The 26,406-nt window shown below is 48.0% G+C and overlaps 1 protein-coding gene, 1 long non-coding RNA gene and 1 other non-coding gene across 8 annotated transcripts in view; 1 reads left to right on the plus strand and 2 right to left on the minus strand.

Moving 5' to 3' along the window:
- Window positions 1-24,530, minus strand: part of ZNF250 (zinc finger protein 250) — a 33,831-nt gene extending 9,301 nt beyond the window's left edge. The window contains exons 1-4 of one of the 6 annotated variants that reach the window (XM_070464348.1): window positions 23,713-24,113; window positions 23,178-23,385; window positions 21,607-21,806; window positions 9,108-11,209 (exon numbers count right to left, since the gene is read on the minus strand). In XM_070464348.1, coding sequence (XP_070320449.1) covers window positions 9,450-11,209; window positions 21,607-21,806; window positions 23,178-23,239 — 2,022 coding nt within the window. In that variant the 5' untranslated portion in view covers window positions 23,240-23,385; window positions 23,713-24,113 and the 3' untranslated portion in view covers window positions 9,108-9,449. Of the gene's footprint in view, window positions 1-514; window positions 580-9,107; window positions 11,210-21,606; window positions 21,807-23,177; window positions 24,125-24,188 lie in introns of those variants that run through there. The other 5 variants (XM_070464352.1, XM_020884730.2, XM_070464349.1 and 2 more) reach the window with 5 other exon arrangements.
- LOC139034086 (uncharacterized) lies at window positions 763-4,934 on the plus strand. The gene is made up of 2 exons (XR_011486543.1): window positions 763-1,153; window positions 3,060-4,934. It is a non-coding gene; the product is annotated as an uncharacterized lncRNA (long non-coding RNA).
- Window positions 24,531-25,026: 496 nt separating the features above from the next.
- On the minus strand, window positions 25,027-25,099 carry TRNAG-CCC (transfer RNA glycine (anticodon CCC)). Its single transcript has one exon. It is a non-coding gene; the product is annotated as a tRNA-Gly (tRNA).
- Window positions 25,100-26,406: the final 1,307 nt, after the last annotated feature.

The following is a 26,406-nucleotide window of genomic DNA, read 5'->3' on the forward strand; positions in this document are numbered from 1 at the left end:
AAGAAAGTCTTCGATACAACCGTTTAAGAACCAAGCTGATCAGAACGGAAACGCCAGGCAGCGCACACCGAGGGTCCGGCTTCCCAGTCCTAAAGCGTCGCGCTGGGCAGGCGCCCGCGGACCCCGGGAATGGCTGCTCCCTCACGAAAGGGGCTTTCACAAATAACCGAGACGAGCCTCGATAAAAATGGAGGAGAGAGTGGACTCGGGACTAAGTACTCTCCCCGGAGAGATGCCGACGGCGATCCCGGTGGAATGAGTGTTCGAGCCCCCGGCCTGCACCCGGGCCCCGTGCGAGGCCGGAGCTCCGGGGGCCGCGAAAACCGGCGGCGTAGGGTTCGCCGTTCGCGGGAGCGGGGATGGGCCCGGGGGCGACGAGAGCGGGGTAGGGGCTCGGAGTGGGCAGGGAAAGGCAAGGGGCACTCGCAGGCAGCGCCCGATCGCGTGGAGGGTCCTGGGCCCCCACCCCAGCGCCCGGGTAAAGGGTGCGAGTGCAACCCGCGCCCGGACTCACCGTCCCCGCAGCTGCCTCACCCGCAGGGGCGGCCGCCCGCACAGCACTCAGACAAAGGGGGCGCCCCGCCCCGTCTGCGTATCCGCCAATCGAAGGGCGCCCCGCCCCCAAGGGCCACGCCCACGCCTCCCAGGCCGCCACTCCCAGGACGCGACACTTCCCAGTCCGCCTTGGGCCCCGCCCTCCCCGCCCTGCGCCTTTCTCCTGACTGACGCACGCGCTAGAGCCACCGAGAGACGCAGCCTCCACCGCGCCTAGATAGGCCACGCCGCGTTCGGGTCTCCTACAGGTTGCACATCCGGCGGCCTCGCGGAAGCTTCTGCGGGTACCTCGTACCTCCGGCCCTGTGGGTACAGCCCGAGCCCTAGTCGGGCCGATCCTCGCCCTGTTGCCTCCAGATGTCAGACCTGGCGCTGGCTGTTGGTGGTCGTCGTGTGTGGCGGCGACCTCCTCCCTGTCCCCCTACACGTGTTTGCGCACTTCGGCAGGGCTGGACCAGCGGGGGAGGGAGGAAGAGGTGGCTGTCGCTGCTGCTTGCCGCACCCGCTGACTCCCCCAAGGAGTCCTTCCTTCCAGGTGGCTTGTTGGCTGGGAGGACCGGCCAGGCCGAGCTGGTGCCCCGACTTTTGGACAGGAAAGGTGGTCTGGGGAGAGGCCCGAGGTTGGAAGTGGGGGGAGGATGTGGCAATAATTCTGTGGATAGTGGGCCCAGACGTCAGGGGCAGGGTTTCCACTCGGGGAAGGTGAGGTCAGCTTCCTAAAGGAAACTCGTCTGCTGCCACACACACCCCGGTGAGGCAGGGTCCTCTCTGCCAAGAGACTGAAGCTCAGGACCCAGGTTGTCCAATTTGGCCCTACTTTTGGACCATCCTGGATGGTTTTGGCCAGTTGCCAGTGTTAACGTAATTAAACGAGGAGGCCATTAGGCTGGGGGTGGCTCTGCTGCCTTGGTAGCCCCCAGCTAGACTTTCCAGTTAAGTTGACGGCTTAAGTCGTGGCCTGTCAAAGCCCTTGCTTTGCTTTTCCGTCTATAAAAATAGTAACTCCTGCTGGCAGAGCGCTCCTAACCACTATTCCATTCTGTTTGCTCACATAAGCTCTTCACAAATTCTGATATGCCTCAGTTTACCTTTTAACAATGAGGAGCTTGAGCCCAGCAACGTTGGTCCCGGCAGAGAACTGATGCTTCTAAGATCTTCTCAGCACACCCTGCTTTCTTTTCCTCTTCCCAACTATTTCAAGGTTCATGTAATCAAAGCTGTGGTTTTTCCACTGCTGAGTTATGTTAGCCTCCAAAATCACTGAACACCACAGCCATGAAATTAAAAGATGCTTGCTTCTTGGGGGGAGCGGGGGGAAGCTATGACAAACCTAGATTGTGTATTAAAAAGCAGGGACATCACTTTGCCGACAAAGGTTTGTATAGTCAAAGCTGTGACTTTTCCAGTAGTCGTGTACAGATGTGAGATTTGGACCATAAAGAAGGGCTGAGCGCTGGAAAATTGATCCTTTTGAGCTGTGGTACTGGGGAACTCTTGAGAGCCTCTTGGACAGCGAGGAGGTTAAACCTGTCATCCTACGGGAAATCAATCCTGAATATTCATTGGAAGGACTGATAAAGAAACGCCAATACTTTGGCCACCTGATGCAAAGAGCCAACTCATTAGAAAAGACCCTGATGCTGGGAAAGACTGAGGACAAGGGGAGGAGGCGACAGGATGAGATGTTTGCATGACATCACTGACTCGGTGGATATGACTTTGAGCAAACTCTGGGAGATAGTGAAGGACAGGGAAGCCTGGCTGCAGTCCATGGGGTTGCAAAGAGCTGGACACGACTTAGTGACTGAACAACTTATTTTAAAAACGTTCATTCATAAAGATTGAAAGTATATTACAATGAAATACCTGCATGTCTTTTGCTTAGTTTCAGCAACTAACATTTTGCTTTTTTTTTTTTTAAGCAATTCAACAACTAGCTTTTGTGTGTGTGTCCAGCTCTGCCAGTCTTCACAGGCATGGTATTTATTGAGTGCCTGTTGCATGCTAGGCAGTGCTCTAAGTGCTGGGGCTACATGAGTAGGTAAAATAAGCAACATTCCCAATAAGTCCCTTTCTCATAGGCTTTACCTGTGAGCGGGGAAAGCAGGTGGTACACAGAATCAATATGTGAATCAGAGTGTCCAGAGGTGGTATGAGCCATTAAAGGTCCAGGTGGGCACCACTGCTACTTACAGTGTCCCCTGGCTCATCCCCGGGTCCAGATGGAGGCAGTTTTTTTCCTGTATTTAAAATCCTGGGTTGTAATTATATAAACACATTTATTAGTTATATGTAATGATGTCAGAATAACATATGTCAACATGTGTCAATATTATTTACACTATGATTATTGAAAATAGTCTAGATTTGTTTTGCAGTTCTTGCTGTTAAGATATATCCCATATGGGATATGACCTTAACTGTACTATTTCACTTGTTTGCTTTTTAAAGTTACATTTTTTAACATTTTGATACAACTTTGTTTTATGATTATCTAAACTTAGGAGGAAAGTTACGACCAACCTAGAGAGCATATTAAAAAGCAGAGACATTACCTTGCCAACAAAGGTCCGTCTAGTCAAGGCTGTGGTTTTTCCAGTGGTCGTGTATGGATGTGAGAGTTGGACTATAAAGAAAGCTGAGCATGGAAGAATTGATGCTTTTGAACTGTGGTATTGGAGAAGACTCTTGAGAGTCCCTTGGACTGCAAGGAGATCCAACCAGTCCATCCTAAAGATCAGTCCTGGGTGTTCATTGGAAGGACTGATGCTGAAGCTGAAACTCCAATACTTTGGCCACCTGATGCGAAGAGCTGACTCATTGGAAAAGACCCTGATGCTGGGAAAGATTGAGAAGGCAGGAGGAGAAGGGGACGACAGAGGATGAAATGGTTGGATGGCATCACTGACTCAATGGACATGGGTTTGGGTGGACTCCGGGAGTTGGTGATGGACAGGGAGGCCTGGTGTGCTGTGGTTCATGGGGTCACAAAGAGTCGGATACGACTGAGCAACTGAACTGAACTGAAACCCTATATGGTTTCAAAGTCTGGTATACAAAAGAAAGTACATTCAGAAGGTTGCTTCCTTCCCTGTTCCCACCAGTCTCTTATCGCGCTACCCTGTCAGGAGCCATTTATCAACGCTATGGTTTCTGGCTCCATTTCAAAAAATCTGAGTGAACGTCAGAGAACAGTAGTTTTTTCCCACTGGCCCCACATTTTGGCTTTTTCCTGTCAGTGTCCAGCCACCTCTCCTTGGCAGTGTCTGGGCACATCCCTTTCTCCTTTATGCAGCTGCCTTCACCTCCCTTGTGAATGTGTGTTGTGTATTCAGCCAGTCTGCTATTACTGGGCGTCTGTTGCCATTAAAATTAGCACTGTAATAAGTAGCTTTAGATAGGTCTTTTCAGTTTTGCCAGTTTAATTTTAAGATAGATTCCTAGAAATGGGCATTTGTATCTATTTTTCTGTGTGTTGCCCAGTTCACTTCCACAGGGTTATAGGATCTTGCATTTCTGCTGGTGAGGTTTCCTTGTGAACAAACAATGTTGTCAAATATTTGGTATTTTGGCAATCTGACAAGCAAGAAATAGCATCTTGGTGTAATTTCCTTTTGCATCTTTCTTGGGGGGTGAGGTTGAACATCTCTTCATATGATTAAGACCCACTTTCACTGACTTTTCTGTGAACCTGGTTGTTGGTCTCTTCCCTCTCATTTTAGAAGCACTATAGAGTTAGACTGTAAAGAAAACTGAGCACCAAAGAATTGATGCTTTTGAATTGTGGTGTTGGAGAAGACTCTTGAGAGTCCCTTGGACTGCAAGGAGATCAAACCAGTCCATCCTAAAGGAAATCAAAGTCCTGAATATTCATTGGAAGGACTGATGCTGAAGCTGAAACTCCAATACTTTGGCCACCTGATGTGAAGAACTGACTCATTGGAAAAGACCCTGATGCTGGGAAAGATTGAAGGCAGGAGAAGGGGACAACAGAGGATGAGATGGTTGGATGGCATCACCAACTCAATGGACATGAGTTTGAGCAAGCTCTGGGAGTTGGTGATGGACAAGTATGCTGCAGTCCATGGGGTTGCAAAGAGTCAGACACTACTGAGTGACTGAACTGAACTGAACTGATTATGTTAACCCTTTGTGACATAAATTGCAGATTTTTAAAAACTTTGTTCTTAATGCTAAGATTAAAAATTGCAAGTCTGTGGGGTCGCACAGAGTCAGACATGACTGAAGTGACTTAGCAGCAGTACAGTCTTTTTTGATGCAACTGACAAGTTATATAAGCAATCAATTTGATACCAGAGAGATGGTATAAAGAGTAGACTCGAAAATCACTTTTAATAAATTATTTTATTATTATTTTATTTTTGGCTGCACCATGTCTTCATTGTAGTGCGGGCTTCTCTACAGTGTGTGGGCTCAGTAGCTTTGACTCACAGGCTTAGTTGCAGTTTGCAGTATCTTAGTTCCACAACTAGGGGTCAAACCAGGGTCCCCTGCATTGGGAACATGGAATCTTAGCCACTGAACCACCAGGGAAGTCATCAGGACTTCTTTATAGCATGGAGTACAAGTCCTTTTTTGGATATGTATGTTTTGCAAATATTTTCTCCCAGTTTATGCTTTGCCTTTTCCTTAAATTTTGAGGAACAAATGTTCTAAATCTTGATGAGTTCCTATTCACTGAATTCCTTCCTCAAAAGTTCCTGATCTTTGTGTCCTATTTAATAAATCTTCACCAAAGATTATTTAATAAATCTTGACCAAAGTGAAGGTCAGTAGGTTTTCTCTTATGTTTTCTTTTAGAAGTTTCTGCCGTACATTTTGGTTGATGATACATTTTGAGTTAAATTCTTTAGATGGTGTGGGGCAAGGATTGAGATTCACTTTGTTGGCATATGGTTATGCAATAATTCCACCACCATTTGTTGAAAATGAAACCCTAATTTTAAATAACCTTATGTACATTAATTTCATATGTGCTATGTATAACATAAGTTGTGAACACTTCCTCCAGTTCACCATGTCTTTTTACTTTGAATATAAAGGTGTTGGTCCTGCAAAACTTTATTTCTGTGTAATGAAATTTATCATTTGTTCTCCCTTATTGTTGCTTGATTTCAAGCTACAGTAAAATTTCCCTAACTTACCAGTTCTGGAGGAATCCACCCATGTTTTCACCCAGTACTCATTTGGTTTTGTTTCTTTTCATTTAAATCTCTGTTCCATTTGGACTTTATTCTGCTAAGAGATGTAAAGAGTAAGTCTAGTTTCTAAGAGATGTAAAGAGTAAGTCTAGTTTTGTCTTTTTTCCAAAAGGCTATCTTGTTACCCTGCTCCCACATAGGATGAGATTGGTCCTTTCCCCTAAATCTAAGGCCATCTTTCTATCACATTTCCAGTAGGCAGTGGTCTCCCCAGTCAATGTTCTGATGTCTGGAAGATTCACAGTCTGGCCCATGAGCACAGAAGAGCCTGCACACAGAATAAGCCTCACAGGGTACCTGCAGTCAGGCCACCTCCACCTCCCCCCATGCCTTTGTGTTACTTCCAGGGAAGCCCAGGGGCCAGTGTCTGCCAAGCCCCAGGGGAAAGGAATAACCTTATCCTACGTGGTTGGCTGCTCTGGCATGGCCTGCACTGTCCTCAGCCATCAAGGCTCTGTTCTCCACTCAGACCTGAGTTGCCTCCAAAGCCATGGAAACTTCAGGATGGTCCTGGACCCTGGCCCTGCTCTCACACACCACTCCAGTCTCCCTGCTTCTCCTTGCACAGAGAGGCCCTTGGTGTCAAGGGACAGTTTTTCCCCTACATTCAGCATTTGTGAGGCCTGGGTTGTGGGATCCATGGAGGAGTCTCCCAGAGCTCTGCCAGCACATGGATATCATGGCACTGTTGGTACCAGGACAGCTTTGAGCTGTTAGGGCTGCTTGTCTGTTGTTCTCAATGGAGCTGGCATTATTGGCTGAAGAGAGATGTATATGGAGGTGGAAATCAGGAGCCAGGAGATTGTCCTCCTGATCTCTAATTCTCAAGGTACATGGGAAAGGCTCCAGGGACCTTGTGCAGTCACAGCAGCCAGGCTTTTGTTAGAACAAGGAGTTGAGGGAGAAGTCACAGTAGAGAGGAACTTGATGTCCATAAACCAAAGACCAGAGTGGAAGAAGGTGTGGAGGCCAAGCAGGGCTTCTGGTTTTTTGAAGGTATGAAAAGTTTTATTATCTACATAAAGGAGGTCTCTGTGGAGGGTAGAGAAGGCATCTGGAACAGATCTGAGATGGCGTGAGAGAGCAAGAAGTGTCATCAGCCTGGGCCTCTACTGAGGTCAGCAGGTATGGTTGGAGGGAAGGTCCCTGAGCATAGGTGAGGGCCTGGATGCTTTCAGTCTCTTGCTGGCATCAAAGGACAGAGCACTCGGCTGGCTCTTCTGCTTTTCCAGATGTGGGCACAAAATGAGGAGGATGAGGCCACAAGGCGCCAGCCTGCTAGTCACCACTCACCCTGATGTTTGATGAGAGACACACCATGTTTCACTCAGCTAATTCAGAGCCTGTTTAAATGAGCTGTGTGGACTCTGCAGCCTGCAGCCTGAAGCAGGTAAAACTGACAAGAGTGCCTTGGCCACTCTCAGTAAAACCTGGGACTCTGGAGGGGATGAGGGCATGCAGGGGAGGCCTCATGTTCTGCTTAAGTATAGGGAGAGCCATCTATAGACCTTGATTGGTATTTGGGGCATCTGTGAGGCAAGAGATTCCTGGAGCTTTTTACACCAAAGGGCACAATTCTTAGGTGACAGCACAAGTTTGTAAAAATGTGCAGATGGGGCTGTTTGTGAGTCAAGTCACTGGGTGCTAAGACAACTGCCTGGTGTTTGGCCAGTCATGCTGACCCTCCAGTCTGGCCCTGTATCAGGGTCGTCCCGGTTAAAAATGAGCAGCTCACCTCTAAGCTCCATCTTCCGTGAGGGTTGGCACTTCTCTGCCTATAGTCTTAGAACTCCCACTGCTGTTCCCCCGAATTCATCCCAACTTGGAGCTGCCCAGGTGGACAGGGTCCAGCAGCCTGACATCTGGAAAGGGGCTGAGGATAGGTGAGGCTATTCCTCTTACAGGTGGAGCAGGCCAAAGGCCCAGGTTCAGCTCCATCCTGCACCAAAGCAGCTCCGCAGCCCCTAAGCTTGTTGGATACTGCTTCTGTGACCCAGAGCATAATGAGCAGCTGGGTACAGAGAGTCATGGGCTCAGGAGGTCCAGTTCCAGTAACTGCAGCTCTATGGGCATATTGTATGCGGGAAAGAGGGGAGTTTCTTGCATCAGAAGCCCTTGGACAACTGAGTGCCATCATGAGTGGTCCAGAGACTCCAGGAGGCCTAGCAGGAGGTGGCTGAAGCCCCTTCCGTGGAGGAGTCTTGCACAAATTTGGCACTGCACCAGTTTTAGCCTCTTTTGTTGGAGGAGTCTCCGACTCCGTAGCAGAGGATGTGACAGCGCACCACGTGCAGCAGGGCTGAGTGACGCGGGCCAGCAGCAAGCGGGCCAATCAGCGACAGAGCAGGAGTAGAGGCGGACACAGCTACTTACTGAAAAAAGGAATCATAAATCAAAGCCAGACTGGCGGAGGAGGAGCGTGAAGCCAGAGGAGCTGCCTGACAGCAAGAATAGGAGCAGTCTCCTCAGGCTGAGGCCAAGTCTGGAAACTGTATCCCATTAGGTGTTGCCTGGGGAGAGGGGGTGGGATGGTGCCCGAAGTGTAGGGGAGGGTATGACAGGGCCTCTGCAGGGCAGCATGGACAGCTGCTTCACGGGGCCTTGGAGGGGAGGCTGGGCAGCCCGTGCCACCCAAGCCCATGGACTTGCCTGCGCATCCGAATCACCCCTCCACCCTCTCTTCTCTCCAGCCTCAAACCATCTCTCCCTCCACATTTGCAACTGCTGGCCTTGCCTCTGCTTCCTTGAGAACTCAGAAGTCACACCTTCCCTTCCCTTCATGACTACAAGTCACTGCCTCCTTTCCTCCTGAAGAGTGCAGGAAGGGTCCCCCATCCTTCCCAGGACATTCCCAGGTCAGGACCTCCCTGGTGGCAGAAGTGTGGCTTCCAGGCTAAGCTCCCCTGTGCAGGGAGTCGGGAGCCAATGCCCACCTCTTAGGGGCACCTAGATGCCCTGTAAATGTCTGGCGATGGATCCGGGAGCCTGAGGAGAGCAAGGGAGGAGCATGTAGAGTGGCCCCTGTGGGTGAGGGCAGGACCAGAGCTCAGGAACTGCCTCATGTACAACTGTGCTGCAGCCTGGGTGGGGCCACAGGGCCTGAGCCACCATAGAGCAAGAACACACAACCACAGACTGCAGACGGACACCACGGAAAGGGGGGAGCAGGGTGGGTCAAGTCCCATTACCAGGCAGGATGGGCGGGGGCGGGCAGTGGTGACAGCAACCAGACCTGAAAACTCTCAACCTGACATTATGAAAATAGATACCAGCCACAACCACTGACAAAGGACTCAGTCCCTTGACTAGTGAGCACATGAAGGTCTGTGGTTGTCTCAAACCAAATGTCATTTACTTTCTTGGTTATGTTCCTTTACAGTAATAAACTCTACGGAGGAGTGCACAGCCTCTATAATCCTCTCCCTTCTAACAAGTACAGCTGTCTCATAACAAACTGGAAAAACAAACAACAAAGAGAAATGAGCTCACAGGAGACAAGGGTGATGGCAGGGGACTTGGGAGAAGGAGCACGACCCACAAGAGGGTCCCCAGTCTGTGGACGGTGGCCTCATGGGCGGTGACCATGGAGTGGACGGAGCGAGTGAGACCACCTCAAGTCTGGGGAGGGAGAGTGGGGCACAGCCAGGAGGTCAGGGTGAAGCTGCGAGGGCTTCACTCCCTGGTGTGGATCAGCTGATGCTTGGTCAACTTTGACCGCTGGCTGAAGGCTTTTCCACAAGCCGTGCAGTCGTAGGGCTTCACCCCCGTGTGGATCCGCTGGTGCTGGATGAGAACGGAGCGCTGGCTGAAGGACTTCCCACACTGACCACACTGATAGGGCCTCTCGCCCGTGTGGATGATCTGGTGCTGAATGAGGTGCGAGCTCTGGCTGAAGCCCTTCCCACATGCGACGCAGGTGTAGGGCTTCTCTCCAGTGTGGACCTTCTGGTGGTGGATGAGGTTGGAGCTCCGGTTGAAGGCTTTGCCACACTGGTTACACTCGTGGGGTTTCAACCCGTTGTGGATCCTCTGATGCTGAATGAGAGTTGAGCTCTGGCTGAAGGTTTTCCCGCACTCAGTGCATTCATAGGGCTTCTCTCCCGTGTGGACCCGCTGGTGCAGGATGAGGTTGGAGCTGCGGCCAAAGGTCTTTCCACACTCGCGGCACTCGTAGGGCTTGTCGCCCGTGTGCACACCCTGGTGCTGCACGAGTGCAGAGCTGTGGCTGAAGGCCTTCCCACAGACGCCGCACGCATACGGCTTCTCCCCGGTGTGGATGATCTGGTGCTTTCGGAGCACCGAGCTGTAGCTGAAGGCCTTGCCACACACAGCACACACGTGAGGCTTCTCCCCAGTGTGGATCCTCCGGTGCTGGATGAGGCTCGAGCTCTGGCTGAAGGCCTTCCCACAGTCACTGCACTTGTAGGGCTTCTCCCCCGTGTGGACCCTGTGGTGTTTGATGAGGTTGGACACCCGGCTGAAGGGCTTGCCACACTCACTACATGAGTAAGGCCTCTCCCCGGTATGGACCCTCTGGTGCTTCCTCACGTGTGAGCTTTGGCTGAAGGCCCTGCCACACTCAGTACACTCAAAGGGCTTCTCCCCTGTGTGGACCCTCTGGTGCTTGACAAGGTTGGAGCTGCGCCTGAAGGCCTTCCCACAGGCATGACACATGTACGGCTTCTCGCCAGAGTGGATTCTCTGGTGCTGGGTGAGGTTGGAGCTGCGCCTGAAGGTCTTCCCACACTCACTGCATTCGTAGGGCTTCTCGCTCACATGGGACTTCTGGTGCTTTTTAAGGCTGGGGCTCTGGCAGAAGGCCTTCCCACACTCAGAAGACACATGCAACTTCTCCCCATGGTGGGTGAGCTGGTGCTGGAGGAAGACTGTGTGTGTGCTAAAGAGCCTTCCACACTCATTACAGATGAAGGACTTGTGTCCAGGGTGCACTGTCTGATGCTGAGTAAGATCGGAGTCTCCTTGGAAGGTTTTCCCACACTCGCTGCATATGAACGGGCTTTCGGCCACATGAAGTCCTGTGAGGCTGGGCAGGTCCAGGCTGCAGGGCAGGCTCTGTATGCCACATGGATGGGGCCTCCCCACTGCAGGAGGCCCCTGACACTCCACTGGGCTTGGGCTCCGGCTGCAGCTGCTCTTGATTTCATCACAGTCCACCTCTCTCACTCCTGAGGGGCTCCTGAGAAGCATCTGCACTACAGTGAAGGCCCCCTCCGGGTGAGGGTGGTGCACCTGCCTCTCGTCCTCAAGGACCCCCCAGTCCCTTTCTTCTACACCACCACGGAGTCCTCCAAGCTCAGGTGTCTGTGGAGCATCACTGCCAGAGCTGTCTGATATTTCTACCTGTGATTCCAAGTCCTCAGAAGTGTCTTCCTTCTGAACAAACTCCTGGCCCTTAGTCCTGGTGTCCCAGCCTGAAATGACAAACAGAAAGTCACATGGCACCCCCTCCCCAATGGTCTTCATGCTCTCTCCTTCCCTTTAGCCCATCTCAGCTGAAACACCTCACAGAAGAGGACTTCTCTGACCACTGCTCCCAACAGGGCTCCGTATCCCAAGGCTGGGGCCACCCAGGGGTGCTGAGTGGGTGGGTGAAGGGCACCCCACGGTAGTCTCAGCCTCCTTGGGCCTGTTGCCCTCTGACCTGCCCCTCAGTTCAGGAATGATTACCATTCCCCTACTGGAACTTCTGGAATCTCCCCCCACAACAGCATTTTGTCTCCCCATGTCACCTGGAGTCTTCTATTCTCCTCAGTGCAGACCCAACTGAATTGTATGCTCAGCCTGACTGCCCTGCCCATGTGTCTGGTGGTGACAATCTGCATTCTGGCCACCTGACTCATGGCCCAGCTAGAAGGCCCTGCACAGAGTCTGTGCCAAGACCCCCTCCATGGAGCTTGACCATGTGGCTACACACAATGAGGCACCCTGCTTCACCCTCCTGCTGACCCTCAGGCAGGCCTGTCATCACACCTGCAGGTGGGCTACCATCTTCTCCCAAGGCCTCAGCTGCGGGGCACCTGCGGGGCTCCCATGTGTGACGGGGGCACAGTGAGGGCTGCAGGGACAAACAGGGCAGTCACTGCAGGAAACAAGGGTCTGGACAGGGTGGCCCAGGGAGCCCTGCCTTCTCCTGACTGCACAAGAAGGGACATGGCTTTTCCATGAAGGGTCAGGGAGGACCCATTCCGGGCTCTGTGGCTGCAGTCTCTGTCATAAGGTCTGCTCTGTTACAATCCTTAAAAAACTATGAACTGTTCTTTGCTTGCAGGTCATAAACAACTGGTGAGCTGGGTCTGGCCTGTGGGCCATGGCTCACTGACCCCTGAGACAAGGTCATTGGTATGGCTTCTGAGGGAGTGGAAACGGGAACTGCTTTTGGGGCCAGAGAGACTATTGGCCTGGAAGGATTTTACGGAGATGGGAAACAAGAGTGAGTCCTATGGGTGAGGGTAATGGCATTTTTGATTTGCTAGACTGGATACAATTCCCTGCAACATAAGAATTACTGGAAACAATAATGAAAGTTCTTTTTTTCAAAGGAAATATAAAATCAGAAATATGCTTTAAGAAAAATTTTCATTGAAAACACTGGGTTTAATGGTGAAGGAAAAGATGTGTAAACAAATGCGCTTGTTTGCCACACTGCCTCTGCAAGTGTGGCACCGACTGGCCAGCCAGCACACAGCAAACCTGTTAGACTTCCCAAGAGGAAACAATGGAGGCCTGTATGATTGGCTGCTCCCAGGTTTGTGAAAAGTGCCCCATCGGAGCCATGCTCACGAGTCCTCGCGTGGCTGTGGCTGTCGAGGGGCCCAGCAGAGACTCAGCAGCACCTGCCCCACCACACAAGCCCCCAGCAGCACCACAGCCTCGGCCGGGGGCTCCACCCCTCTCCATCCCCACAGGGGCTCTGTTTTCATTTTACTGTTATATATTGAGGTGAAGTTCACAAACAAAATAACTGTTTTAAATGAACACTTCAGTGGCGTTTAGCACATTTACAATGTTGTGCAATCAAAATCTGTATCTTGTTCCAAGACCTTTCATTTCCATCACCTCAAAGCCCCAGTGCATTAGTCCATATCTCCTGGCCCCCAGTGCCTGGTGAACACCCACCTGCATTCTGTCTCCATGGATTTACCTCATTCCTGACCTCGCATGTGAATGAAATCATGATACACAACTTTTGATGTCTGGACTCTTCCTCTCAACCTAATGTTTCTGCAGGTTCAGTCACTGCAGCATGTACCAGTGCTTCACTCCCTTATGGCCGAATAATATTCCACGGTACAGACACAACAGATCTGGTTTCTGCATCCATTTACTGAGGGACATCTGGGCTGCTTACACCTCTTGACTACTGTGAACAGTGTAATGAACATGACGTATGTGTACTTGATGAGTATTTGCCTTGAATTCTGCAGATATGTATCTAGCAGTGGAATTACTGGGTCACATGGTAATGCCAGGGCTTCTCAGGTGGTGCTAGTGGTAAAGAACCCCCTGCCTGCCAATGCAGGAGACATGTAGGTTCAATCTCTGGGTTGGGAAGATCCCCTGGAGGAGGGAATGGCAACCCACTCCAGTATTCCTGCCTGGAGAATCCACAGACAGAGGAGCCTGGCGGGCTACAGTCCATAGGGTTGCAAAGAGTCAGACACAACTGAAGTGACTGAGCATGCATGCATGATAATGCTATGTTTAAACTCTGAGGAACTGCCAAACTGTATTCCACCATGGCTATACCATTCTACATTCCCACTATGGTTGGTGTATAGAAACACAACTGATTTTGTGTGTTGACCTGTACTCTGCAATTTTGCTGAATTCATTTAATATTAGCTCTAGCAGGTTTTTAATGGATTCTTCGAGATTTATTATATATATAGGATTGTGCCTTATACAAACAGAGGCAGTTTTATTTCTTCCTTCCCAATTTGAATGCCTTTATTTTTTTTCCTGGCCTGATTGCTCTGGTTAGAACTTCCAATATAATACTGAAGAGCAGAGGTGAAAGCAGGCATATTTTCCTGATTTATGGGGAAAACCTTTTAATATTTCACTAATTGCTGGGAGCCGGCACACGAGATCCCACCCATGACAAGGTCATGAGGAGAAAACCTGACAGGCAAGGCAGATCAGGTTTTCAGGGATTCCGAAAAGCTGCCCCCGGCGCTCACCTTAAAGATGATATCTGTCTTTCTGATGCCTGCCTCAATAGACTACTCCCTAATTTCTGTGACACAGGCAGAAGGCCTTCCCCGATCTCTTCCCAAATAAGAATCAATTTAGAACTTTAATCAATAAGTTTCCCGGGTGGTGGTATTTTATGAGATTATCCAGGGTGAAAGGAGTGTTTTAATTTAAACTCCTTTGCTGGTATTTTAGTTTGTTTGGCAAATGCGTTTATGCCCTTGGTACTAATATGCATGATTGCTTATAATACCCTAATCATAAAATAACATAAAGAACCTGATCATATAAAGGCCCTAATAGACATAGAGCCCTTCAGGGGTGAGGAAGCCCTATTAGAAAACACAAGAAAAATTATTCTAAAGGTGGTTATTGGGTTAACATTTGCTTGCTGTGTTTTTGCTCTTAATGTGCTAAGGTTGTGTTATAGAAACCATTGTTAATATAGATCTAGAAAAATAAGAGCTTAGCCCTAGTGTGGTAACAATGAGATGGTTGCTAATTGTCAGCCAGGAGTGCTAGGCAGAGGCTGCCTCACTGAAGCCGCAGAGTCTGTGTGGGGTAAACTTCTTAGATAAACGCAACTGACAACTTCTGCAGAAGGATTAATTTTTGTGTTAACAAGGTTATACTTCTACTCTGTACTGTTGCCCTATGAGACTGCTACCTTTCAGTTAAGGTCACCATAGAAACAGAAAATAGGTTTACATTCACCTGACTTGCATAAAATGTTAATAAACCCCAAGGCCAGAAGATAATGTACAAGACTCTCATAAACAAAGAAGTATGCAGAAAACACCCTGGTTTCGTGAAGGACAAGCTGATGTAATGTTAAACTATCTTCCCCTTAGAAATGTACTAACTTAGGGTATAAAAGCTACGGTAAAAAATAAAGCATTGCCAGACTCTGCTGCACCCCCCGTCTGGTCACTCTCTCTCTCTCTCTCTCCCTCGCAGACTTGGCCCTATCAAGGCTGGTCTCACGTGTCTTCTCTCGCCGACGCCGTTCATCCTGAGGGTACCCCCTGGATCCTGCTGGGGCTGGACCCTGGCAACTAATGTACATGATGTTAGCTGTGGGTTTTTCATGAATGCCCTTTATCATGTTGAGGAAGTTGCCTTGGATGGAGTTCTCAGTGTTTTCATTGTGAAAATGAATTTGGTTTTGTCAAATACATTTTTTTTTCATCAATTGAAATGATTATAGCTTTTCCCCTTCATTCAATTAATGTGGTAAATGACACTGATTGGTTCTTATGTTGAACCACTCTTGTGCTCCTGGGATACATCCCACTTGGTCATGGGATATAACACTTTTATTAACACTGCTGGATTCAGTTTGCTAGCATTTTGTTGAGGGTTTTGTATATACAGTCACAAAATGTCTTAATGTATAATTTTCTTCTCCTGTGGTGTCTTTGATTATCCTTCCTCTTGTATAGTTTGCAAGCTTGAGAACACTTAGCATAAATCCTTTAAATGTCTTGTGATGCCATTTGGCCCTCGTTTGTTAGTTTTAAAAGTTATAGATTCAATCTTTAATTGTTATAAGTCTGTTCTTACTTTCTACCTATTCTTAAGTCACTCTTGGTAATTTGTCTCAAAAGAGAAATTTAGCTCTTTCATGCAGGTTATCTAATTTGTTGGTGTGCAACTGTTTTTTACTCATTTTTACTTTTGTATAGTCGGTAATAATGTCCCCATCCCATTTTCACTTGATTTTCAGTGTGTTGTTTTGTCATTTGTTGATCATTTCAAAAAAACTTTTAAATTACATTCTCTTATTGCTTTGCCAGAATCTATTTCTGCTCCAATGTTATTTCCTTCCATCAGCTCTGGGTTTAGTTTACTCTTCTCACAGACCCCTAGGATGTGAAGTTATGTACTGCTGTAAGACCCATCTATCCTCCTCCTAATGTAGGCATTTACTGCTGTAAATTTCCTCTCTGGGCTTTGCTGCATCCTGTGAGTTCTGGTAGTCTGTGGCTTTGTTTTCCTTTGTCTGTAGGTATGTTCTAATTTCCCTTGTGGTTTCTTCTTCTACCAACTGGTTAAGAATGTGTGGTTTTACTTCAACATATTTGTCCATTTTCCAATTTTCCTGCAGTTACTGCTTGGAGATGATACTTTATATTATTTCAACATTGATTGAGCCTGATTTTGTAGTCTAATATATGGTCTACATTGAAGAATGTTCCATATGCACTTAAGAAGACTGTGTATCTGCTCCCTTAGGCAGAGGGTATATCTATGTCTATTAGGTCTATTAATTATAGTATTGCTCAATTTCCCTGTTTCATTTCTAAACTTCTGTTTACATGTATTTCTTGACTTTTGGTAGTGAGGTATTAAAGTCTCCAACTGCTACTGTAGAAGCATCTCTTTCTTCCCTCAAATCTATGCCTGCTTCATATGTTTTGGGGTTCTTTTTAGTGTTTATCACTGCTCTATCTTCTTGATTAACTGACTTGTTTATCAACATATATCAAACTGTGGTGCTGGAGAAGACTCTTGAGAGTCCCCTGGACAGCAAGGAGATCAAACCAGTCCATCCTAAAGGAAATCAACCCTGAATATTCATTGGAAGGACTGATGCTGAAGCTGAAGCTCCAATACTTTGGCCACCTGATGTGAAGAGCCGACTCATTGGAAAAGACCCTGATGCTGGGAAAGACTGAGGGCAGGAGGAGAAGGGGACAAGAGATTAGATGGTTGGAAGGCATCAACTCAGTAGACAGCAGTTTGAGCAAACTCTGGGAGATAATGAAGGACAGGGAAACCTGGCAGGCTATAATACATGGGGTCACAAAAAGTCAGACATGACTAAGAGACTGAACAACAATCTTCCTGATTAATTAACTCCTTTATCAATATATAATATCTTTCTTTTCTCTTGTAACAGTTATTTGACATAGTTTACTTTGTCTGATATTAGTATAGTAACCCCAGGTCTCTTTTCTTACTATTTGCATGGAATATATCTTTTTTACCTTTCACTTTAAGCTTGTTTTTTCCTTTGGAAACCTCCTGAAGTAAGCCTCCTGTAGACAGTACATAGTTGGGTCATACTTTTTAAAATCCATTCTGCCCGTATCTGCCTGTTGACATATCTGCCTGTTGACAAGAGTTTAAACCATTAACAGTTAACTACTGACAAAGAAGGACTTACTTCTACCATTTTGTTTCTTGAATCTTTTCAGTGTCTTTGACCGTTGTGTTCCTCATTTGATCTATTACTATCTTTGTGTTCAGTTTATTTTTTGTAGCATATCATTTGATTTTCTTCTTTATTCCTTTTGTGTATATTTTAAAGATACTTTCTTAGTTGTACCATGGCGATTATAATTAATATTCTAACATCCTAGAACAATCTAATTTGGTCTTCCCCCTTCAGCTTTTTTGGCCCCTTGCCCCATCTTTATTGAAATAAATTGCCATATAACATCATGTAAGTTGTTATCTTTTTTTTTAATAAATTTATTTATTTCTGGCTGTGCTGGATCTTCACTGTTTTGCATCATCTTTCTTTAGTTGCAGGGGTGGGGGGGTGCACTACTCTCTAGTTGCAGTGCACAGGCTTCTTATTGTGGTGGCTTCTCTTATTGCAAAGCATGGGCTCTAGGGGCACATGGGCCTCAGTAGTTACAGCTCACGGGTTCTGGAGCACTGGCACAGTAGCTGTGGTACATAGGCTTAGCTGCACTGGGGCACATGGGATCCTCCTGGAGCAGGGATTGAACCTGTGTACCCTGAATTGGCAGGTGGATTCTTAACTTCTGGACCACAAGGAAAGTCCATCATATTAAATTTAAAGTGCACAATGGGATGAGTTGATACACATATATATGCAAATGATGAACACCATAAGGTTAACTGACATATCCATCACCTTGCACATTAACCACTGTGTGTGTGTGTGTGTGTGTGTGTGTGTGTGTGTGTTGTGAGAACTTTTCAAGATTGACTCTCCCGGCAGTTGCCAAGTACACTATACATTATTAACTATAGTCATCATGCTGTATGTTGAATCCTCAGAATAAAGTCACCAAGTTTGAACTGTTAACCAAAGTAGCCACAGTATCACACAGAAACTCCGCTCCTATACAGATATGTTGCTACCTTTATGTTGTTGCAGTCACAAATGAACCCTTACATGTTATATGTTTAGTACTATAGGTTTATGATCATTTCACACATTTGTCTTTTAAATCATATAGGAGATAAAAAGTGAGGTTATAAACCAATACAACAATACTAGCTTTTATCCTTACCTATGTGGTTAATTCTATCAGAAATCCTTGGTTCTCTGTATAGCTTTGAGCTCTTGCCTAATACCCTTTCCTCTTGGCTGGTAACACTTCCTCTGACACTTCTTACAGGGCACATCTGTTGGTGATAAACACCCTAAGCTTTTGTTTATCCAAGAATACCTTAACTTTGCCTTTACTCTGAAAGATAATTTTGCCAGATGTAGAATTCTTAGATGGCAGTTTCATTCTCTAAGCAGTTTAAATATGTCATCCCACTGCCTTCCAACCTCCAAGGGCTGATGAGAAGCTAGCTGTTCATCTTACTGAGGATCCCTTATACAAGATGGCTTGCTTCTCTCTTGCTGATTTCAAGATTCAATCTTCCAACAATTTGATTATAATGAGTCCTAGTGTGGATCTCTTTGAATCTGTTCTACTGGGAGCTTACTGAGCTTTCTGGACATGTAGGTTCAAAGTTTTTTTGCATCTTTCATCAAATATAACATGTTTCCGCCCCTTTCTGTCTTTCTCGCCTCCTTCTTGGACTCCCATGTGCGTGCTGGTCTCCTTGGTGATATCCCACTGAGAGGGTAACAGGCAGGCAGGCTGCAAGTGTCAGACATTTTTCTCTCTCTCTTAAGCAGCAGGAGGAAACAAACTACAAGTGTCAGATTTTTTTTCCCTTCTCTATACAAAATTAAAAGGAGGTTTCTTTTAAAATTCTGTGTTGCCATGACGACACCTGGCTCCACCTGAACTTAACTTTTCTCAAACCTTGAGCTAACCAATGAGTTTTTCTTATGGAAATGTTTTTCTTAAGCTATGTTAATGAACTATGTATTTACCCTAGACTCTCTTTCTTCAAGTCGGTTCCATCTATCAGAACTGATAATGGCTCAATAAACCAGTATGTTTTACTCACAAATGTTCTCTTAAGCTATGTTAATGAGACTATGTATTTGCTTGGAAATCTGCCTTTCTTCAAGATTCATGTCAATTGTTTTATGGCCCAGGATGACTCACCTTGTGCCAATGTTATCTCAAAATGCATGTTGTGGGTGAGGGGCCTGGTGCCACTCTCTGAGTTTTGAGACATTTTCTTTTAGCAACTTGCTAATAGGTATATAACTTCTTGCTGAAAACTAGCAAGGAAGCACTTTTTCTGCCCCCTTCTGATGTCTATGTCAGAAGCCTTCTCTATCTCTTTTATACTTTAATAAAACTTTATTACACAAAAGCTCTGAGCAGTCAAGCCTTGTCACTGACCCTGGATTGAATTCCTCTCCTCCAGAGGCCAAGAATCCCAGCATCTTTCACAGCTCAGCAACAACCTTTCACCACAAGTCTATTAGGCTCTGTTCACTTTTCTTCAACCTTTTTTCTTTCTGCTTCTCAGACTGGATAACTTCAAGTGCAGCAGTTCTATAGCCTGCTCAAACCTGCTGTTGAAATCTTCCAGAAAACTCTTCACTTCAGTTACTTCAGTTCTCCCTCCATTTGACTTCTTTATTTTGACTGCACCATGAGGTATGTGAGATCTTAGTTCCCCGGCCAGGGATCGAACCTGTGCTCCATGCAGTGAGAAGCAGAGCCTTAACCACTGGAGCACCAGGAAGTCCCAGCTCTAGGATTTCCACTCTGTTTCTTTTTATAATAAATAAAATGTGAATTGTATATTTACAACTATCTCTACTGACTTTTTCAGTTCATTCGTACATAGATTTTAGTCCATGGTTTCTTTCAGATCTTCGAGCACATTTAAGACAGCCTATTTATAATCTGTTTAAGTGTCTGTGCTTTTTCAGGGATACTTCTGTCAATTAATTTTTTTCCCTTGAGTGGGCCAGCTGTATTTTCGGTCTATTTGTATTCTTTATGATTTTTTTGTCAAAAACTGGACATTTGACAATATTTACTGTGCTCCACTGGGACACTACTTCAGCACTAATTATTACTCTGCATGGCTCCTGCTTCCACAGATCACAGAGATCAGCTGGAGGTGACACTACAATCTTCATAAGTCTTTTCTGAGTGTACCTTCTATCCTGGGTCTATACATGGCTTTCTAAACTCCCTGATACACAAGGGTGCTTTAGAATGCCCTCATTTCTCCGCCCTTCCCTCCTGGGCTTTAGGAGGTTGACTGTACTATTAAGTGACATCCCAAGTGCCTGAGGGAGTTCAGTTCATGTTTCTATGTTTTGAGCCCAGCAATTTCCACCAAATAATTCTGAGTTAAGCAACACAGAGACAAACACTTTGATTCAACTCTTTTTCCAACCCCACACAGGGAAGAACAAAGTGATTTCTGAATAAGTTCTGCTCTGCTTCCTCTGGAAGCAAGCACCAAGTCCCACACTGGGAACACAGGATGCTCACTTTCAATATGCTGCTGAACCAGGAAGTATCTGTGAAGCTTTCCTTTTTAAGTTGCCTTTTTCTTGATTCAGCATTTGCTTGGTTGCTGTAAACCTGTTTTCTAGATTTCTGACTATGTTGGTCCTGATAGCTTCTACTTGTTTTTGTTTTAATAGTTTATGTGAAGAACTGGGTGTCTGGACCTGCCTACTCCACTATTTTGCCCTATAGTGGCTTTTAAAACATGAGCTACCATCAACCTGTGTTCTCCCTGGAGCAAGGGTCTTGACCTAACTCGCCATTCTCTGCTTGGCACACCTTTGGTCATCTAGCAGCAAGTTTTTCCCTCAGGGCCACTTCTTGGCCCCATCATGCCTCTCATCCTCTACCCATCTCATACTTCCAACATACCTATGACCATCTCTGCACTTAGCCCAAACTTCTCTGGCCACAGAGTCTGTCCAGGATACTCTGCCCACATGTCCTCAGTATAATACTTTCCTGGTAGGTGTATTCTTGTAAAACAGCCATCATCAGATCCCAGCAAGGAAAGCTAACAGTGAGCAACCCTTGATCCCTGCTGAAAGGGCCACAGAAGAGGCAACTTGGTGAGGTGTCTCCAGGAAGGACTGTCTGGTCTCTAACAGGGATGGGAGCAGCTGGGCAGTGTGAATGCAGCCAGGAGGGAACAGGGCCAAGGCCTGGATTAGGGCAGAGACCTGAGGGCAGTCTGACTGCCACCAGTCTGGCAAGGAAGTTAGGCAGGGCTCAGCTGGTGATCATCATGTCACACCCTCTATTTCAGGTGAATAAACCAGAGTCCTGCTCAGGGCACCAGGGCAGTTGGTGCCAGGCCAACTTTCTCTCTGACCTCCAGCCTTGGCCCTGCAAGGCCACAAGGCACTCTGCCCCAAATGCTGACAGGACACCTCCAGAGGTAAGTGCAGGGGGATGTAGACCAAGTCTCCCCAGAACAAGTGCATCAGTGGGGAATGCACGCCCAGTACCTGGCTGCTGGTGAGGGGAGGTGGCTCCTGGCTCAGCGTCACAACAGAGGGAACCGTGAAGTGCAGATCCAGGGTGGGTCTTGGCAGGAGCTTCACTCCACACAGGACTGGGCTCTAGGGGCCCAAGGGGATGGTCCAGGAACTGAGAGCTCCACTGCTGCCTCTTCAGAGCATACTCTGAGGCTGGGCATGGCTGGGACCTGGAGACCAGCAAGGACACAGGTGAGTGTGCAGAGGGGGTAACTCCAGGGATTCACTGGCACACCAGGCAGGGGTCACTCCCTCCACCCCTCACCCTGAGACCTCAGGAAGGCCTGATGATTGATACCACATTTCCTGATCCTGGAACCAATGGAGGCCAGCCAGCCAAGGAGACACAGACTCACAAGCCAGGGCCACAGGTGGGAAGGAATGAGATGCTGACCGCAGAGCAAGGTGACCTACAGGGCCTATGAGCACATCTGGAAGAGCCCAAGAGTGCCATGGTAAGAGGCAGCAGCTCTCATGGTGCCTGCACCTGCGGTGGGCCACCCCGATCCTGACACAATGCCCTGAAAGTGGACCAACTGACCTCCACAGGGAGCAGCAGCTTCAGAGGCCAGGCTGCCAAGCGAGCCTCACTACAGACATGCACGGCACATCACAGTGCCACTCTACTGGCCAGCCTGAGTTCTGCCGCCCAGCGGCATCTGCAGTGGTTGTCCCCATCCCACCCTCCTGGGCTGTCCTCCCACTGCACCAGTGACTGGCTCCCTCCCAGACTCCTCCTTAGCTCCCTCTTCACGCTGGTGTCCCAGGATTCACTTCTGCATCCACATCAAATTCCCTGGCTAATCTGTCCAGTCCTGAGGTACCAACATCCTTTACCCCATGAAGACTCTAAAGACTGGGGCTCATCTCCAGCTCTAACTGGCATCTACAAGTAGGGAGGCATGCCCAATCAGGCACAGGATGGGACCCTATATGGACAAGTTACTGATTTTCTCCCCCTCCCGACTGTCCTGTCTCTGAGCAAATGCACCATGCCCTGGCCAGCATCCCACCGAGGAGGGGGCAACATCCCTTGGCCCGATTCACACTGCACCATAAGCAGGTACCACGGACCACTTTGTCCTTCAGTAATGAAGACAAGGCAGGAAATGTTGGCAGACACTGCCTCCCAACCCTTGGACTGACTTTCTCCTCTTGGACTCATGCTTTCAGTGTTTCCAAAACACCCACTATATGCCAAGGTATTCTGAGGACAGTGGTCAGTGTGACCATCACCCTCACGGATTTCAGTGGGGAGACAGATAACAGCAAATACATCAGTGAGATGGGCAGGTGCACTGGGCACAGGTAGCAGAGAAGGGGCAGAGCCTGGGGCAGGTGGGCATTTAAACCAGGTCCTGGCTGGAAAGGCAGAAGAAGGCAGGAGACAGGACAGAGGTGTGAACCCAGCTCAGAGGCAGTTCCTGGGGAAGGCGGGGTGCACAGACTGGAAGAGGCTTTGACTGCCTGAGGAAAGTGAGGTACCAGCTGCATTTCTCCACAGGGAGGCAGAATTAATGAAACATCTCAGGAAGATTCACCTGGTGTGGCCACTCGGAGAGATGGTGCACAAGTAGGGAGAACACTGACTCAAGGCACTCATCCATGAAGCAATAGAACAGAGCAGGGGGAAGCTTCACTCTCTCTCTCTCCCAGGGGAAGAGTCCATCCTTTGTAGCATTTATTCAGTTCATTTTAAAATCTTGGAAGTTATTATCACTGCCTCTGAACAGTGGCACAGTCACATGGCTCAAAATTCAAAAGGTTAAAGAGAACATAAGGTGAAACATCTCCCAGCCTGCCACAGTGCCCATCCCCAGTTTCCAACATGCCCATCCTGATTACTCTAAGCTTACACAAGCAAATACGAGTATTTTTTCTTTGCCTTTTTATTATAAATTACACCAAACTATGTCATTTTACATCTTGTTCTCCCCACTTTAGTATTTGCGGGAGCCTGTCCAAGAGGTAACAGGATGCTCCTCCCCATCCATGTCCACATCCTAATCCCTGGGACCTACACTACCTAGCAAGAGAGATTTTGCAGAGAAAATTAGGGCTATAGGCCTGGATTACCTGGTGGACCCAATCTAATCACGCGAGCCACTGCTGACTCAGATGCATGGATCATGTGCAAGGAGTGCGGTCTCCAGGAGATAAGGACAGTCAGCAAGGGAAAAGCAACCTCAGGAGTTGGATTCTACCAATGAGCTTGGAAGCTGATTCGTCTGGCTAAATGCTCAACCTGGTGCTAAGCAAATACACAACTGTGAGAATCACCAGCCACTACTCCACTGCAGACAGCCACAAGATGGGCCTGACCCATCCTCAGTCCCATTCCCCTGGGGGAGAATAAATCTGTCCCCGTTCCATGAGCCCCTTCTCCACCCGGAGGGCGAATGCACCACCGACTGGGCCTCCAGGCAGGATCGGGCGCCAAGCGGCAACCCCATTCATTTCTCCCCCGGCTCCGGACAGCTCTAACATTCGCACCAATTCCCGAGGCCCTTCCTCCGCCCCAACCACACGTGTCAGACACTATTCGCGCACACCTGCCGGTCGCTCTGCAGCTGCCTTGCCGAGCGGTCCCGCCGCCCGGCTCCAGGGCAGGGAGTGCTCGGCTCTGTCGCGTAGCGTCCACAGGGAGCCCCTCACATGCCCTCCCGTCACGGGCCCTCCGAGGCTGCAAACCGCGCACGCTTCCACGGCCCCACGCGCACCCGAAACAGGCCTCCCGGGGCCAGCACCCACCGCCGGTGCATCGGAGTCATCGGTAGCGCGATCAGCAACGCGAAGACGCCACCGCGCGAACACCCGCCACCCACAGCCGCTCGGGGAAGAGCGCAACGCAGAGATACCCAAGCGGCTCTGCCTCCAGGCTGTGCTCCGGAAGTCCCGCCTCGACTTCCGGCCTGCAGACCCGTCCAGCCCCGCCCAATATGGCTGCTCTAGGCTGAGGGAGGAGAAGCGACTCGGCGGCTCCACTCCTGACCCGGGAGCAGCCCTCCCCACGCCTCCGCGAGGTGCTGGAAACTCTGGGAGCCCCGCGGATGAGTGGGTTGGTGCAACAAGCGATTATAAATGCAGGAAGGACTAGGGACTTAGATACACAGGTGCCTGCAATCAAAACAGGTTTTGGTTGATAAAAACATGATGCTGCTTGAGGAGGAACAATCCCTCCATCAGTAAATGATCGCCCAGGTGTGAAAACTCACATTAGTTACATAGATGTGGGGCTATCCATGGAACATCTACATAAATTGACCATACGGTTAGACCTTGCTGACAAAAGACATGCAGGTGAGAGTTGTGAATTAAGTTTTGTTTTGTTTTTTAATAATTATTTTTATTTGGCTGCGCTGGGTCTTAGTTGCAGTATGTGGGATCTAGTTCCCTGACCAGGGGTCGAACCTGGGCCCCCTGCATTGGGAGCGCAGAGTCTTAGCCACTGGACCACCAGAGAAGTCCCTGAGTTACGTTTTATTTGGAGGAGAAGGGGACCACAGAGGATGAGATGGTTGGATGGCATCACCGACTCATGGACGTGAGTTTGAGTAAACTCCAGGAGTTGGTGCTGGACAGGGAGGCCTGGCGTGCTGCAGTCCATGGGGTCACAAAGAGTCAGACTCGATTGAGCGACTGAACTGAACTGAACTGAAGACCATAGCCTGGGAGACAGCACTTCAGATAGCTCTAAGAAACTGTTCCAAAGAGTTAGGGGGGAGGTCATTAGATGTGTGACTCTGGTGAAGAGGGAGTACATGTAGTCAAGCACATATCTTTTGCAGAAGGTTTCTGCTAGTCATGAAGAGCGTTGGTCACCATGAAGGATTTTAGTGCTTTTCTAGCTATGAGGAGATATAAGAATTGGGCTCGAAAAACTGGCTCCTGAAAATATCTAACTATCTGAAGACTGTTCTGCCCTTTTTTTAACCAACTTTATTTATTTATTATTGTCTGTGCTGGGTCTTTGTTGATATGCGGACTTTCTTTAGTTGTGGCAAGCAGGGACTGCTCTCTAGTTGCCATGCACAGGCTTCTCATTGCAGGGGCTTCCCTTGTTGTGGAGCACAGGCTCTAGGGCACTCGGGCTTCAGTAGTTGTGGCACGTGAGTTCGATGGTTGCAGTTACCAGTCTGTAGAGCACAGGGTCAGTAGCTGTGGTGCACAGGCTTGGTTGCTCTGTGGCATGTGGGCTCTTCCTGGATCAGGGATCAAACCTGTGTTTCCTGCATTGGCAGGCAAATTCTTTATCACCGAGCCACCAAGAAAGCCCTTTCTGCCATTTTTTCCCAGACCACAGAGCACCTCTTTTCTGCTCTCCACCCTGATCTTATTTCAGGGGGTGCTGAAAGCCAGCAAGCAGCAAATGGTTTAATCCTTGTAGAGCTAGATGGCAAGTGCAGATTTGTAGATGACAACACAAAGAATACAAATATTTTAAAGTATGCCTTTTAAACGATCAAAATTAGACTAGAAATATGTAATAAAAAGTTGACTCCCAAAAATCTAACTGTTGGGGTTTATGAAACACTGTCTACAAAACCTTTGGATGAAAAGTGATACCAGCTGGAAAATTACAGGCTATTTGTAAAGCAATGAAAGCAAAACACTTTATTCTCACACTTATGGAACTCAGTGTGAAATATAAAATATAAAATATCCACTGAGTATTTTTCAGACAAAAATATATAAATATATCACCTTAAATACTTTTTCTCTATTAAAGAAGGCAAAAGCATTTATCTTAAAACTTAGAAAAAGGAACAT

This window comes from Odocoileus virginianus, unplaced genomic scaffold, assembly GCF_023699985.2.
Source record: "Odocoileus virginianus isolate 20LAN1187 ecotype Illinois unplaced genomic scaffold, Ovbor_1.2 Unplaced_Contig_23, whole genome shotgun sequence".
Taxonomy (NCBI): domain Eukaryota; kingdom Metazoa; phylum Chordata; class Mammalia; order Artiodactyla; family Cervidae; genus Odocoileus; species Odocoileus virginianus.